Source organism: Astyanax mexicanus, chromosome 6, assembly GCF_023375975.1.
Source record: "Astyanax mexicanus isolate ESR-SI-001 chromosome 6, AstMex3_surface, whole genome shotgun sequence".
Taxonomy (NCBI): Eukaryota; Metazoa; Chordata; class Actinopteri; order Characiformes; family Acestrorhamphidae; genus Astyanax; species Astyanax mexicanus.
This window is the reverse complement of record NC_064413.1, coordinates 6,943,374-6,961,008: the sequence shown is the minus strand read 5'-3', so window position 1 is coordinate 6,961,008 and position 17,635 is coordinate 6,943,374. Positions and strand designations below refer to the sequence as shown.

The 17,635-nt window shown below is 41.2% G+C and overlaps 1 protein-coding gene across 3 annotated transcripts; it reads right to left on the bottom strand.

Annotated features, from left to right (window-relative positions):
* Positions 1–1,629: 1,629 nt before the first annotated feature.
* On the bottom strand, positions 1,630–17,342 carry znf628 (zinc finger protein 628). 3 transcript variants are annotated; one of them, XM_007241214.4, is made up of 7 exons: positions 16,982–17,342; positions 13,867–14,364; positions 10,131–10,203; positions 7,983–9,080; positions 6,938–7,295; positions 6,196–6,350; positions 1,630–4,585 (listed from the first exon to the last, which is right to left on the bottom strand). In XM_007241214.4, the coding sequence occupies exons 2-7, from the start codon at positions 14,229–14,231 to the stop codon at positions 2,294–2,296; spliced, it is 4,341 nt and encodes a 1,446-aa protein (XP_007241276.3). In that variant the 5' UTR covers positions 14,232–14,364; positions 16,982–17,342; the 3' UTR covers positions 1,630–2,293. The 3 variants fall into 3 exon arrangements, with proteins under 3 accessions (XP_007241276.3, XP_049336463.1, XP_049336464.1); XM_049480506.1 differs by having other exon boundaries at positions 17,002–17,342; XM_049480507.1 differs by lacking the exon at positions 16,982–17,342 and adding an exon at positions 16,669–16,800.
* Positions 17,343–17,635: the final 293 nt, after the last annotated feature.

Below are 17,635 nucleotides of genomic sequence, written 5' to 3'. Positions count from 1 at the left end.
TCACTTCGGTTTTTCCCCATGTAAGAACTATAGATAATAAAACGTACAATATATAGTGGAATTTTAAAATATATATTAAAACACCAGGCAGTTGAAATTTATATAGTATAGTATTATATATATATATATATATATATATATATATATATATATATATATATATATATATATAGTATTATTTATATAGTAATTCAAGAAAACATGTTCCTGCTTTCTTTAGTGTTCGTGTTAGCTAACCAAGCTAGGCTAACTAACCGCCTTAGATAAGCTAGAGTTAGCTAACTTGCTAAATGGCTTAAACTAACTGGCTTAGCAAACCTAGCTAACTTAACAGCCTAGCTAACTTAACTAGCCAACTAACCTTCTTAGCTAACCCAGCTATTTTACTAGCTTAGCTAATTTAGCTAACTAACTGGCCTAGCAAACCAAGCTATCTTACTGGTTTAGCTAACTTATCTAACTGGCTTAGCAAATTAACCTAGCCAGCTAGCTAACTGGCTTAGCAAGCAGTGACCCTGTAACTGAGAGGCAACAAGTCACTTTCCTGGATTTTACACTGTTCCTTTACAGTTTAGCACAGTTTTAATATTTAAATTAACATACAAAAGTTTAACATATCACAAATGTTTTCACTAAGATAGCCCTGGTGATTGTTGGGGAGGTAAATAATTAAATATAAATTCCAAATAAAAAATACCTTTGTTTTGCTGTATCTGTTTTAAACATGTCCTTAAATTTTACAATAACTTACAGCGTTGAAGTAAAAGCAGCAACTCCAGGAACTCCTTCAAGATGCTGAGAAAACTATTCCAAGTGACTCAACCTCATGAAGTCAATGAGAAATACCAGAAATGTGCAAATCTGTCCTCAAAGATAAATGTGCTACTTAGAAGAGGCTTGTTTAACATTTTTGTTTACAAAATAATTTCACATGTTTCTGTATATCTTTAATGTCTTTAACATTAAATGTACAACAGTCCAAAATTTAGACTGGTACTGTAAGTATCGTACTGTAAAAAACATATTTCCATTTTTGTTTTTAATTTAATTGACATATGGGTTATTCTATACACTGTATTAAATTGGCCACCATGAATGCTTCATAATTTTTGAGTATTTGAGTATTTATGAGCCTCAACATGTTTTCCAATCTTCATTACCATCCCAAAGGTTCCAGTCCTGCAACCATCCATCTTGTTATCCACTTCTTCCTGGTCAGGGTGGCGTTGAATCTGGAGTCTACCTGGAATCACTGGCAGGAACACACACTGGAGAGGGGACCAGTTCATTGCAGGGTACCACACACAACCATTTACTTACTCTGCTGTGCAAGTTAGCATAGTCAAATCACTTAATATGGCTTTTGGGTGATGGGAGTAAAAAAATTGAGAATCTGGAGGTATCCCACACAGATAGAGGGAAAACACCAGCAGCGCCCCTGCTGAACCACCATGCTGCATACAGTGATGAATGAGGGTAAACTTTAAACCAATGAGATTCAGTAATGAAGTGCAGCACAACATGACATTACACAACAAAGCAAATAGTGTTAAACGCTAGTTTTAAGAACGGACGCCCTTCAAATACTTCAACTAAAAATTAAAAAATTACATTACTTTTTTTTTTTACTTTTTTTTATTGAACAGGACCATGTCCTAATATCAACAGTTATAGTGAAACAGTATAGACATATTCACAAATTATGTTCATCTTATACACCCACTGTCAACATGACAGCATATTATTATTAGTTTTTACATATCATGTCCAACATTCTTAATCGTTTCTTCTCAATCTCTGCACACTCTCTGCCAGTAGAACAGCTTTAGAAATTTCTTTCAGTCAGAAGCTTATTTTAGCAGTTTACATCTGCCATTTGTGGTTTGTGAAACAGCTCCCCGTAGGGGCCAGGTGAGCAACTGCCTCCTTGTAGAAGAAATTGCAGTGCTCCACTTCATTGCCCAGAGAATCATTAGAAAAAGTGAAATGGAAAGTTTCTCAAAATGTTCAACCATTGAAGAGGTTAAATAATTTTTAATCATGTGCTTGGCTTCCAGCTTCCCTTGATTTTAATCTTTTGATGGCTGAAAGACATAGAACCTAATCAGGAGTGACTGGTTAGGTTTCTTTAGTCACCTGGATTGTGACACATTACATCACTAACCTTTGCCAAAACTGGACGATTTGTGTTAATGACGACACGTATCACTGGTACAGTCAAGTGAAGTAGTGTGTGAAGGTTAATCAGACAAATTGTGCACTCTCTAGGTTATTCATGCGAGTCAATTCTAGCTCAGCCCTCGGCCCCGTTTACTCCAGCTGATGACAATCTGCTCTCGGTTTCCAGAACCTTCTGCTCTTCAGACGTCCCTTCCTGCGCTGCAGGAACTTCTTTTTCCACATTCCGTAACCCCAAAGAAACTCCTCCCTCTGCTTCTTCTCTCAAACCACCGGTACTGACTTCAATAATAACGATACCTTCTCCACCCTCTAACTGAAAGATACCCTCCATTTGCCCAGTTCCTGTCCCAACAACTCTACCTGGGTCAGTAAAGTTGTCCCCAACCTCAGCACTGCTGCCCTCGCCTTCTATAAGTGCAATCATTTGAACGCTCTGTCCAGTGCTTGTGTCCCCATCTATCTTAGCCTCATTGGCCAACTCAAATACAACTTCCTGCCCCCCAAGTGGCATCAAAGTTTGGGCAGAATGACAGGAAAGGCCAAGGTCTTCATTCTGACCTTCTGTGAAATTAGAGTTCTGTTGAATGTCATTATCACTCTGAGGCTCTGCTTGGAAATGAAGAACAAACGATTTCTCCTGCACCCCGACACCTCCCTCGATCCCTTCCATTCTTTCCCCTTCCCTTCCCCTGCTCCACTCTTGAAGCAAATTAAGAGAAACCATCTCGGCCTCCTCCTTCACATCACCTCCCTCTGGTTCTCCCTCCGCCTGAATACGAAGAACATAAGACTTTTCCACACCTTCGCCACTCCCTCCCTCCCCTTGTTCCCCTTCTCCCTCAAACTGTAACACATAAGATCTTCCTTCCTCAACCCTACCATCCATCTCCACCTTAACCTCCATCCCGTCCCCCTGTTCCCTCTCTCCTGTCTCCTTCTTAAAACACAGAACAAAGTGCTCCCCTGAGAGTGGCTCCGGGAGCTTGTCTGCAGCAGTTGCGTTCTGGGGGTCACCTGTTGAGGCACAGGGACTATTTGTTGGTGCACTTGCTGTTGGGTTCACTGGTGTGGCTGGGACGGTGGCTGGGACAGAAGGCGTGACAGAAAGTACTGGACCTGAATTCTGAGATGGCACCAATGATGGAACCTGAACGTTAAGTTGCTGGGTCAAAGTCACTGGAGCAGCAGCAGCAGCAGCAGTTGAAGCGTTTGTAGAAGATGTTGAGAGTGGGGTTAATGATTGAGTTGCTGGTGCAGGTTGTGTTGTCTGTAGCAAGGAAACAGATGCTGGGGTTTTGGCTTTGGTTTTGCGCCCACGCCTGGTTCTGGTGTTCCTGGTACGGCCTAGTGTTCCCAATATGGGTCTAGTTATGGCTGTTGTGTTTTGGGGTGGGGTGGTAATAAGGGAAGCATTGTTATTGTTGGTGAGGATAAACCTCTGCTGGGTCTGGAGTGGTTGGAACTGAGATATTTGTGTTTGAGGTGAAGCCAGGACCTGGGGCAATGCTGGTATGGTTTGTACTAAGGGCAGGGGCTGTGGCACAGCGGGGGCAGGAACAGTGTTTGAATTGCCTGCTGTGGGAACGAGGATGATGCTTGGCTGGATTCCATTAGTAGATGGGCACTGAAGTAGGAGGAAGTTCTGGGATGGTGGTTGTACTGGTGGTGGAGGAGGAGGAGGTGGTGGTGGAGGAGGTGGTGCTGGTTGCGTTGGCACTGGATTGGACAGTGGGATTAACTGCAGTCCCATGGGAGTCTGAATCATGAAATAATTCTGTGAGGTGTTTGGGGGAATGTCCAGGTTTGATGAAGAGAGGATCAGGGTGGAGTTTCCATCCGTGGGAAACAGCGAGCCTAGCCCACCTGATGCGTTCACATTCAAACTCATCGTGGTCGCAGTGTTTTCAGTAGCCCCACCTTTCCCAGTCTTTCCGGCCTTCCCCCCTTCTTTTGCACACGAGGCCAGTCCTCCATTGACGTGGGTTCGGAGATGCCTCTGCAAGTAAGAGTGCATGACAAACTCCTTGTTGCAGTGCTGGCACTTGAAGTCCTTGCGTGAGTAGTGTGTGCGCAGGTGCAGCTGCAGGTTAGAGGAGTGTGTGAAGCTCTTGTGACACTGCATACACTGAAAGGGTCTCTCTCCCGAGTGTGTACGCTCGTGCTGCTTCAGGTTGGAGGTTTGGGAAAAGGACTTGCCGCACACAGAACAGGCGTGAGGACGCAAGCCGGAGTGCAGCTGGCTGTGTCTTCGCAGGCAACTGGTGTTTTTGAAGGACTTGCCACATTCCTGACAAACGTAGGGCCGCTCGCCTGTGTGCTGGCGGAGATGGTACTGATAATGCGAGCTCCACTTGAAGGTTAGAGAGCAATACGAGCACTGGAAGGCTCGTACTCCTGTGTGCACCTGATGATGAAAAAACAGCATGTGAGATATCTTCAAATTAACATTTGACCTGGCTGCACTTAAAATAAGATAAAGCTAAAATAAGGTAAAATTTAGATCTACTGCTTACTAACTTTCAGCATTTCAGTTTCCTTTTTTCTTCTATCACTTCCAAACCCTGAGTTTTTTTTTATGTTCAAAACAAAGCATTAGTATTTTATTCAATGTTATATGGGCCAGCTTCCCAAACAGGGATTAAGCCTAGTCCGTTTTCCTTTCTGTGGAGAAGCTCCACTCAAAATGCTGTGCAGTCCAGCACTAGGCTTAATCCCTTTCCAGGAAATCATCCCAAAATTCACATAAGGTTTTTATTAGGCAGAAATTAGGTCCCTGAACATTTTTACAAAATTAACCAGTGGTCATCCTGATTCTAATAATTTCAAACAGCCCATAAAAGCACATGTTGGTCATCCCTTAGCGAATATTACTGTAACTGATTAAGTATGCAATTGATTGTGTCAAAAATAAAATTCCCAAGCTATATTTAAATGTCCAATCACTAAGCTTTGCTGTCTATTTTTTTATTTTTCTTTACACCCCAAATCAGTATTACATTTTCTTTTGACTTTTAATTCATTGCAAACATTATGACCGCAGGAAATATTTTATGATCAGCATCATTTTACTGATATACATTATGGCTGTGCAGTATAACATTTCAGTGCGGTGAGAATGTTCATATCAAAGTCATATTGCAGGGTGTGCAATGTCACATAAAGCTAATAAAATCATATCATATTATTTTTGTCTGCTTAAATATGTATTTCCATAACATTACACATCTACAAAGGAGGATTATATCTGCCTAATATCAATTATTTTACTCCAGTCTACTCCAGGCCATATAGAGTGGAGAATTCATAGCATTGAATGTTGAGCCGTTGAAATCTACAGGGTAATTTCTGCATTTAGCATTATATACTGCAAACCAAAAATCATTGCAATGTCAGTTATTTTCAGTAATGTGTAGCCCTAATATACAGGGCCAGTAATGAGGTAAAACAACAAAATACTGTTTAGATTCCAATCTTGATTTTGTACAAAAGTGATATCGACAAAAAGCTAAATCATTAAGTAGCTAAATCATTAATGGGTAACAAACCATGTGAGACAATTAGAATTACTTAAAGACATATTGGAAGGGATTTTAATAATTCGGCCTCTAGAGACCATAATATCATTTAACCATTAAAGTAATTTTAGTGTGGAAAGGGTAAGAGAAAAGCATCACACAGTAAAAAATGTTGATTAATATCAGGAATTATTTTTTAAATAAACTGATGCTGTGTGCTTCAAGCCAAATAAAACACAGACCATTCAGACTGTTATCAGCAACATGTCGAAAAGCCTGGTAAAAAAAAAAAAACCTTCTTCATTACTTGATTTATTATTAAATGTAAAGAAGTTTAACAGACAAAGCAGGAAATATCTTGGGTATGCAATCAAATAAAAGTCAATTGAAAGAAAACTGTTAAAAATACTTTTTTACATGGGTTTTCCATGCTGTCCCAACTTTTTTTTTTTTTTAGTTCCTTCAGCAACAACTTGTCACTTAATGTGTGAGTGTTTACCCGCTGATGTATGGACAGCAGAGAGGATCTCTTGAAGCTCTTTCCGCACTCTGTGCAGCGGTACGGTCTTTCTCCCGTGTGGTCTCTCATGTGGTAGCGCAGTCCTGACGAACCCTTGAAGGACTTCCCACACTCTGAGCAACGATATGGCCTCTCTGTTATGAAGAAAGACATGAAAATTAAAATATAGTCATAATGCAACCCAAGGAATCATTATTGTGGAGTACAGCTGTTAATTAATAAGTACTTTTTTTTACAATTCCCACAATTAGAATACCTTCAAACCTTTAACTATTCAATGTTGCTGTGCACATGCACATAAACCATGGTAAAATAAAATAAGTTGGTAAAATAAACAATGAAAAAAATATATATATACATTACTTAATTATTGGCACAAAACTGTTTTGTAGTCAAAATAATTTTGTTATTATTAAATCTCAATGCAGAGTTTCAGTGGACGCACCTGTGCGTCACATGACCTAAGCTTGTTCAGTGTAGTTGCCAGTGTCAAGCCTCCTGCATCGTTTAAGTCACATATATGGCAGCATTTAGGTTTTATTGTTACATTTACTAGGAAAAACTGCTACAGTATGTAGACACTGCGGCAGGAGGAAGCCATTTCAACGGGACAACACTTGCAGTTGAAAAGCGTTCTGTGGTATATTCTCTTTGCCACTGTGTTCAGCCAACTATGACCCAGGTACCATTACCTCTACTAGAAACCAGTTTGTTTTCTCACCATTATTCGAAGTGGCGCTCTTGTTCCCACCTCCTTTTCTCCCAGCCCTCCCCGATGCCCTTGTGGTCGTTTTCCCACACGTTTGTCTCTCCTCCTCTGTCACAGCGATGAGGCTGACGTGAATCTCCCTCTCGCCATCGTCTCCATCTCGCTTGGCAGAGGGAGAGGATGGCAGGGGCAGGGCGAGGGAAAGCGAAGGAGGACAGACGATTTCTGCTTCGGCCTCAGCCTCAGCCAGAAGTCTCTGCTCCTCAGTGTGGGAGAGCTGGTGGTTGAGAAGAGAGGAGAGCAGGGGGAACGAGCGATCACACGCCGAGCAGCTGAACTGAGAGCGGGACTGCTGGGACACAGGATGCACCTGCATGAGGACAATAAAAAGATCAGATTAAATGATCAGATCAGATTAAATGTACTGTAGGAAAATTATAGGCACTGTATACATTTCTAACTCAATTACAAGAGCAGATGAACTTTACTGTAGTATGAGTATGTGTATTGTATCACAAAATAAGAGGCACTGCTATAGTGGACATATATGTAGTGTGCATCACAATTTATTGCAATTAAAAGAGCACAGGAACTGTAGTAAAATGAAGGTATGAATACTGCATTACAATCTGTCTTAATTAAAAATTAAGATACTGTATTGTACTAAAATTATGGGTACTGTTTCACAATGTAACTCAATTAAAAGTGCAGAGAAACTGTATTGTAGTGGAAATATGGGTACTGCATCACAATCTGACTCAAAGGAGTAAAGAAACTATACTGTAGTGTACATATTGGTACTGCATTATAGTCTTACTCTTATTAAAAAAGCTATGAAACTCTACTATATGAGCACTGTATCTAAATTTAACTAAGGTACCACTGCGAAAGTATGGGTGTTAACTCAATTTAAAGTGTAAAAACTGTACTGCAGTGATAGTATGGGTATTCTTCCATCTCTAACTCAATTTAATAGAGCAGCATAACTGTACTATAAGTGTAGTTTCTCTATAACAATCTCAAACTCAAAAGAGCACAAACTGCAGTATCCACCCACCTGTGCCATGTGTCTGTTCAGAGAGTTGCTGGTTTTAAAGCTCTTCCCGCAGTAGGAACATTCTGACAAAGCCGCCACTCTTGTGGTCGTGTCCACTGCGGGCACGGTGGCGTCGGCAGGTACGGAGCCGGTGAAGCTCTGGAGCAGATCGTACTGAACATGCCCGGTCCCGCCTCCGATCCCACCTAAACTGAGAAGTTCTGCTCCTTGTGCGCTTTCAGACACCGCTGTGGTTTCCACTACCTCCTCAAAGTCTGCCAGTAGGGGTGCCGTCCCTATCAGGGAAACTCCACAACCCTGAGCTTCCACCATGCTGTCACCAGTGGTGACCCCACCCCCGTGCCCCGCCCCCAGGCTGTCCAGGTGCAGGGCCTGATGCTCTTCTAAGTGCGTCTGTGTTCCAAATGTTTCATTGCAGCTGCCACAGCTGTAAAGCAGTACGTTTGCGCCCGTTTCTACGCTCACCTCCTCCATGCTAACCTGCATGTGGCCAGAGCTTGTAACCGTTGTCAGCACGTTCTGGCCGTTTCCAGAGGATGACGGCGTGGAGGACGACGGCATGTGGTGTGACAGGAAAACCTGCCCAACTCCGCCTTCCTGTCCGCCTACAAGACCCACCATGTCTGAAATGGTCATGCCAACTGCCCTCAAGTCCTCTGAAGTCGTATCCTCAAGCACCACCTCCACCTCTGCCCTCGTTCCCGACTTGGCAGCTTTGGCCCCACCCTTGGCCTTGCCTTCCACATGGGAGTTGCGGTGAAGAGCCAGATTGGACGAATGGGTGAAGCTGCGGCCGCATTCATTGCATACATACGGCCGTTCGCCAGTGTGTATGCGCATGTGCTGCCTCAGGTTGGTGGACTGACTGAAGGCTTTGCTGCAGACCACGCAGACATAGGGCTTAACCCCGAGATGCACATTCTTGTGCCTGCGCAGACTGCTCGAGTTCTTAAAGGCCTTGGGGCAGCTGTCGCATGGATATGGACATTCTCCCGTGTGCTGCCGCAGGTGGTACTGGTAGTGTGAGCTCCACTTGAAGGTCAGGGGGCAGTATGGGCACTGAAAGGTGCGCAGGCCGGTGTGCACACTTCGGTGGACCTAGACATTAAATCAGATTAATATTCATTAGAACCAAATATTGTAAATTATGATAACACAATAAGGGTGGAATTACTTTTGTGTTAGTTTAAAGAAATAGTCAGTACGTTTGTGTAGTTGCACTTAGCAAGTGACAAAATACTTTTAAAACGTGCATTGTAGTATGGTCTCCTTTTAGAGTGGATAAAACTGATGTTGTTAGTGAGAATTCTGTTGCATTGTCTTTTAGGTTGCCAGCTCTCTTCAGTACTAATTCTACAGTTCTTGTGTGAATTAGCGGACAAAAGAGTGAGTGTGGCATTCTGATATCTCTATGTTTGCAGAAGCTCTTGACCAGTTAAACAGGTAAATCTATTGTGAGAAAAAAAACTTCGGCAAACCAATTAGACAAATACAAAATATATGTATTTGCAGAAGCGCACTGATGCCATTAGCATACTCTTTCCCTTTCCACTACTTACACTGTAACAGAAAAATCTTAAGGACTACTTTAAGTTACAACTAACAATTAGTTGGTTTTTTTTACACCTTTAACTCCTTATATAGAGACTAAATCTGATGTAGGACACATTGATTTCCATAGGCTGTTAAAACTGCAATGGGATCAAGTCACAGTCATAGAGGTCCAAAATTTATTTAACATTTGGGGCCAGCAGAACAACACAGTTTTTTTGTGTTTGTTTAAAGAAAAATTATGCATGTGTTCCTGTATAGCTTTAATATAGTCTTCAATATTAAATTTACATTGGACAAAAAAATCATAAAAATAAAGAAAACACATTGATTGGGAAGATGTGTGTCCAAACTTTTGACTCTCGGTACTGTGCATAGTTGCTGTTTTTAAGCTCTCCCCACAGTAGGCGTGTTTAGACAAAGCTGCCACTTTAGTGGTTGTGTCCAGTGTGCAGACAGTGGCATCAGCAGGCTTAGAGCCAGGGAAGCTCTGGAGTAACTCACAGTGGACCTTTCCCAGCCCTGCCTCTAATCCCACTCTAACTCACAAGCTCCACCCCTATGTGCACTTTCAGACACAGCTGTGGTATTACTCACCTGTAGGAGAGAAGATCGTTTGAAAGCTTTACCGCAGTCATCACACTTATAGGGCTTCTCTCCTGAATGGGACCTGAAAAAACACAATGGTTTAAATGTACAAACAAAAGAACATTTATATACTGACTACACACACTCAATACTTTGCCTCTTTATTAGAAACAAGTGTCTCCACTTTGCTGTTACACAGTTAAAGACTGCAGCTGATTAGTTAGTGCACTGTGTGATGCAGTATTCTGAAACACTAATTTTGCGTTTAGTGGTTGGGTAGAGTATATAGCTTATGTAAACTGTTATACATGGGATATGTATGGTACAGACAAGCTGCTTTTTTATTTTCTCATCTTATCAATAACTTATATATAACTTTATTACAGCATTCACCTTTCAGACATTGAATTCGTCTTTGAGACTTAGTCCAATGTTAAAGCTCCACTAGGTAGGATTATGATTTTGTGCTCGTGGACTCCACCTACAGTTGCAGAGTGTAATAAATGTTTCATTAGAACTAAAAGACGGAAAGCAGGTCGCAGTTCTCGCGAGCCTCGGAAAACTTACAGAGTCTGGTTTGAGCTCAGAGGAGCTCCTGCACAGACATGAGAGCACCGCTATTCCTTCTATTACACCTCAATGGAGCGCTGCAGTGAGTTTCAAGCTTTAATTTTACTTCTTTAAAAAGATAAAAAATCAAGGAAATCCTACCTAGTGGGGCTTTAAGCTGAGCAATACTAAACAATGTAAAAAATATATATATTTTTCAATTATTATATTTTTCAATTTTTTGTTTATTTGATTTCCCTAAAGGCCTGGCAGTTTACTCCAAAGCTTAAATATCAAAAATAAAGCAAAAAACGGGGTGTCCCAAAACTCTTTCCGTTAGCTTATATTGCCAAATGTGTAATATCCGACATCAGCCCAGAAATCCATCAGTGCGTCCCTACATGAAATCTTTCACAGATTTTAAGGCAAGCAATGTTATGTTTTCAGTTTGGCTCCAACTTCCAATCTGTTCATATTGAAATATGGATTAAACCTGATACCCAACTCTCACTACCCTACCCTCTTAGACATTCACACATGCGAATAATAACAGCAATTAATTTAATTAATTTGCTGTTTAATCAGTCAACAGCCCTACCTATTTGGTAAGAAAAGCACCTCATTAGCAGTGAATAGCTTATCAATGCTGAGGATTCTGTTACAGTAAACCACACCTCGACAAGTGAATAAACTATAAGACCAACCAAGACAAATGTGGTCAGCCTGGCTATATGTTTCAGTCCAACTCGAAGTGAAAATTCAACACATCTCGCAATCCGGGCAAGTTAAGCACTGACACACATTCCCCATCATGTGGCAACCCAGCAGAAACACGCTCACGAACCGATCTGACCCACTGTTTAAGAAACACTCCTCCAACCCTTCATCAGTGGTCAGTTTAGGGCCACAAGGCCGCTTTCAGCTGGATATTTGTGGGTGAGGACTCACTTTGAACCTAGCAGTGACACTAACGTGTATGAACCCAGTGACACCGCTGTCCCTACTACACTCGTTTTTGCCATTTTTTACTGCAGTAACAGTAGATTTTTTAAGTGATGGGATAGTCCATTTTTTTCTGTTCTGATATGATCTGATGCCAATACAAAAACAAATTTTAGCTCTTTTGATATTAATATTTAACGTTATTAATATTAGCACTCTTGTTGATGTTGTGCTTAAGGTCAAATTATGACAAAAAATAATATTTTAAAAATAAAAAAAGAGCAATTAAAAATGATGAGTTTCTTTAATTTTACCAAATTAAAAATATCTGGAATATAATCAAGAGGAAGGTGAATGATCACACGCCATCAAACCAAAATGAACTGCTTAAATTTTTGCACCAGGCTTCGCATAAAGTTAACCAAAAGCAGTGTATAAGACTGGTGGAGGAGAACATGTCAAGATGCATAAAAACTGTGATTAAAAACCAGGGTTATTCCACCAAATATTGATTTCTGGACTCCTAAAACCTTATAAATATTAATTTTTATTTCGGTCATTTCTCATTTTCTGCAAATAAATGCTCTAAATGGCAATATTTTTATTTGGAATTTGGGAGAAAGTTGTCTGTAGTTTATAGAAAAAATTACGTTTATTTTACTTAAACATAAACCTATAAAAAGCAAAATCAGAGAAACTGATTCAAAAACGGAAGCGTTTTCTTAATTTTTTTCCAGAGCTGTATATGAACAAAAAAGACTTAATTTAAAAGCTTTTCCAAGTATTTTTTATAATACTGCACAACACCTTAACTCTAAATGCACCAACAGGCTGTGAAATTCAATATTTTGCATTAAAGACAGTAATCAGACATCAGAGTATAATCAAAATGGGCTACTACTCTAATGATTTTTTTTTATGTGTTTTTGGAAAGCCTGAATGAGAGTCTGAGAGATACATTTTCAGCTACTCTCATGTAAAGTCTCTGCAGGTGGTAAATTAAACCCGTAAATTAAACAACAGCTGTATCCCCACCCCTCTGTGTCCTGACTTTACTCACACTACAATACACTACTCCACACTACATTACAACTGTGATACTTTTCTGCATTTTCCGGTTAAAATATGTTTAAACAACAAACATGTTATGCAAAACAACAGCTAATTTCACTAGCTTACTCATATACAGACCAGAACTGCTGCAGTTTTGCTAGATAAATAGCATGAACTCCCTTGATACTCTTTCAAAGAAAACCCTAGCAGGTGCTGAATAAACTAAAAAATATAGATGGCGCTGTCTTGCTTTTCGTGACCAAACAAACAGCATTTAGCTAGTTATTTGAGGTACAGCTTCCTGCTGGTGTAAGCTGTAGAACTGGAATCTGGATTTGGATTTTCCTGAGCATTTCTCACCACTCAATTGTTTGTACACAAAATAATAAAATCCAGCAAACAGCCAAAGCTTTTGCAAATCTACATCATTCATGGAATTGCACAATAGACCCAAAGTTCAGAAAAGTGATGAGGGGAATTGTTTCTGGGGAAGAATTTATTTATTTAGGACAAGTGTGAACTTAAGCCAGACGGGATAAGTTTCTCAGGGGGTTCCTGGGGTGATTTTCTTTTTTTTATAGAGGGTCCTCTGTGATTTTATTCCTGTCCAGAACGACCATCTATGTGACATCCTCTGAGAAAATTACAGGCTAACTTACATACTGTTTTCACTAAAGTAATTTTAGTCCCATCTGGATGCAAATCTCCATCACCTCGCGTTTAATAAAATAGCTATTTATTCACTGCCACGCACCATAATTACACTTTGGGCGCGCATTTTCACGTAAGATCCACGAAAACACAATAGTGAGTAGAAATTGAGGAGCTACTGAACGAGATGTCATGTGACCGAGAAAGCCAAAAAACTCACTCGTCTTCCTGTTTTTTCAATTGATGACCAGCTGCATTAATTTTATTAGAAGTGTGAAATATTTTTCATAGGCGCCCCCCTGAGAAACTAATCCAGTCCAGATAGGGCTTTAGTATTGTGGTTAAAAATCCAGACCGCTCAATAGAGGGGTGTTGTACACTGTCTTCATATCCCACTGTTTTAACTGCATACACATTAACGTTTTTATCCAAACATATTTTATAAACATGATGGTGTTCTTTATATGACAGTTTTCCTAAAATTTTATTTAAACGTGGGAAAGTTAAGTGGAGTGGAGTTCAGAACCAGCTAGAAGTATTGAAGCCTCACCTCTGGTGGTACAGCAGGGCAGAGGATCCCTTGAAGGCCTTGGGGCAGAGGTTGCAGCGGTACGGCCTCTCGTTATTATGGCTACGCTGGTGATGTGCTAACCTGGAAGACCACTTAAAGCTCTTCCCGCAGTCCAGACACTGATAAGGATGCTCTGGGTTCTGTGACACTGCTGATGTTGATGATGTCACCATTTCGACGCCTGTGAGTACGACCGTTTCTTTCTCTTCTTCCTCACCCTTCTCTCCATCGTCATCCCCCTCTTCCACGGGGGTCAGGAGCGAGGGGAATGGGGAGAGGGACGAGGAAGGCTGCGTGGGGAGAAGTTCTGTTTGGACTACCAGGGTGGCGACAGAGTTGGCCATCGTACCCCACAAGTCCAGGAGGCCAGTGCAAACCGTGTGGGCTGGGGAGGGTCTCAGTCGCCGCTTTCACTTTCTGTGGCAGCCATCGCAGCCATGTGTGGCGGAGTTAACACCTCAGCTGGACTTCCAGGTCCTAGAACATAGAATCAAACAATGTCAAATGATTAAAGTGGTTTGAATTGATACAACTGTATACATTTAGTATAAATGTGTTTAAATAAAGGCTATTGAAAAAATCAACACTGAAATATTTGCAAATACATTGCAAAACCACTCGTTTCGTGATGCAAGACGCAAGAGGTTGGACCTTTCTAGTGATATCGCCACAAAAGAGGGCTGGGCGATACTGACCAAAAATAAAATCTTGATATTATCCGAATACATGAGCGATTCTCAATAACATTTTTTTTGTTGTTGTTACATAACAAATAAAAGTTTTGTTATTTGTAGATGTGCCTTAATAGGAACAAACTGTACCATTTAGAACTATCAAATATGCAAAGTCAATGTGAAAACAAAGGTTTATTTTTGCTGTTTTTTTTGTTTGTTTTTTTTAGCTAAATTAGCAAGCAGCTCCCTTCTACCTTATAAGAAGGCTATGTTTGCACCTTGTTAGGTATAAAAGCTGTTTGTATGTCAGGCAATATAAAGGATAAACTATGAAACTCTCTGCCAGATAGAAGAATTTGTACATTATTACTCCATTATTCCTCTTGCAGCTTCTGTATTTAAGGATGTACAAATTCAAATACCTCATTTTAAAAAGTGCAGTAATTAGAATTAACCAAATTAATTTAGTTAACTTCCAAGCACTCCCGTGAAGTGACATCCCATTCCTAATCCATAGAGTTTAATATGTATGATATTGGCCCAGCCTTTGCAGCTATAACAGATTCATTACTTCTGGGAAGACTTTCCACAAGGTTTAGGATTTTGTTTATGTGAATTTTTGACCATTCTTCCAGAAGCGTTGGATGAGAAGGTCTAGCTCACGATCTCCACTCTAATTCATCCCAGAAGTTTCTTTATTGGTCTGAGGTTATGACTCTGTGTAGGCCTTGCTTTGTGCACTGGTGCACAGTCAATCATGTTGGAACAGGAAGAGGCCGTCACCTTGCTAAACCATTCCCATTTTCTTTCATTTTACATGATTGCTGTCATTTCCAATTACTTCCATTTTTAGGGACAGCTTACTGTGGAAAATTTAGTAGTGAGAAAATTTCAAAACTGGACTTGTTGCACAGGTAATGCATCTTATCACAGTTACCTTTGACCCATTCATAACAGACCACCCATAACAAGCCAAGCTGCTTAGGCTCTACTATACATTGCTCTAATAGAATCTGTTATCGTTGCTCAAACACAGCCTTAAAAAATAAACTGCAGATCTGTTAATCAATAATACTGCCCCCTGTTGATGTCCAACCTTCTGCCTTCATCATCACCACTATCAGACGCACACTGCTACTGCTGCAGCTCAGCCAGTCAGCTCTTCCTCCTGCCCTGCCTCTAAACCCATATATCACTCAGTGCCCCTCCCAAACTACCCCTCCCATTTTTTTGTCTTTTTCAATCAAAATTCAATCAAAATCAGGGTGTTTACTGCCCCTTTTTAGAAGATGCTGATTTTTTCACATTCAAAACACACTTAAGACTAAGATAATTAGTCAAGCCACGCAATGTATACTTTTCCCGTCGTTATTATAGCAAAGACACACTGACACGCTCTAAGGCCATTTTCACAACAGCACTATTTGGTCAGGTTAAAACAGACTCTAGTTCGTTTGTATCCTTAGTGCAGTTTGAATGAGCAGGTGTGAAAACAGTAATCGCACTCGGGAGTGGATAAAAACAATCAGACCTAGAACTGTTAGTGGTGGTGCTCTAGGTCCGGTTCCAAATGAACTCTGGAGCGGTTTGCATGCATTGAGAATGTGATCCGGTCTTGATCTGACCCAGCTATCAAATATACTCCTTTTATTTGAGCTAAACTGCAGGTAGAGCTCAGTTTAATCTGACATATTAGCCAGATAATGCTAATTACCACAGCTATAAACAAATGCTTCCTCTGCTGCTTCATGCTGTTTACATACGCGATCTGTGCTGCATTCACTAATCACAACTGTGCAACTCTGTTTACATTGTGTTTGAAGGTGCAGCATAAAATTATCATCGTTCTGTATTAAAGCAGCTTCACACTGCACAGATATACACGCTGGAACACAGAATCTACTCTTTATATTGACTTTCTTGCTCGCGCACCAGACAGCTCTGACCAATCAGAGGAGTCAATGTGCTCAACTGGTTTATTGATGCATATTTTGGTGCGTTTAGGTTTATGCCTGTGTGAAAACAAACCCAACAGAGGGAGAAAACACTCCAAATAAATGAACATATCAACTGATCTGGCCCTAAATCAATCTCTCAAAAGCCTCACCTTTGCCACCATCACTGCATCACACCATGGAACCCAGAGCATGAGTCACGTGATTTAAACAACCTGCTTTTTAGCGAGCAGGAGGCGTGTTTTAGAGAAAATAAAGAGCACGGGGATGTCCTGCATGCTAAAAGGTCTTGTAAACTGATCAGCTGATTATTGATCAACCTTCCCCTTTAAAACCCCTCCCCCTTCCACTCCCCAGCCCTCCTCCCTCCCTGCTGTGCTGTCTGGAGCAAATAATAAAACGAGATTAAGACTAAAGACTACACGAGATTAAGACTAAACGGGTTAATGTGGTTATCTCGCTCACCCTCCCGTCAGTGTGCGGACCCGGCTCTGCCCGCTTCGTCTCCGGGCTCGTGTGTTTTATCCGTCCAGTCTGGAGCCGGCCTGCTCCGCTTCATCTCCCTGCCCGGGTCCCCGGTTCCTCAAGCCGCGCACTATTTTACAGTAACCGCGCTCCTGCCCCGCTGCACAGCGCTGCTCCCCCGGGCTCGCTGTGATTAATATCAGCGCTAAAACGTTTAATGGATGTAGTTGTACTGAAACAGGGCTGGAGTCCGCAGTGATAGTCCATACAACCTTAACAATAATCTGGAGCACAAACTAACGCGCAGTCACCCGCCTGCCTCCACCTCTCAGCACCGGCCCCGCGGATTGGTCCGCGCTGCATTGCGGCTCGCCCACGTCATTGGTCCTTAGCGGCGATGCTGAGAAAAAACATCCGAATTAATATTTTACGTATTTAAGACGATCATAAACGTACATAACCACTTCAGATCTGCATATTTTTAATCACTGTGCATTTATAATCGTGACCGGCCTCTTCTAGACACAGCTAAAGCTTCACGTGTGGCGCGCAGGTGTTTCTGGGTAATGTAGTTTTTTCCCGTGTGAGAGAGAGCGAGCGAGACTACAGGCCTGAGGTAGAGTGATTGATGAGTGACGGTTCAGCTAGTTAATG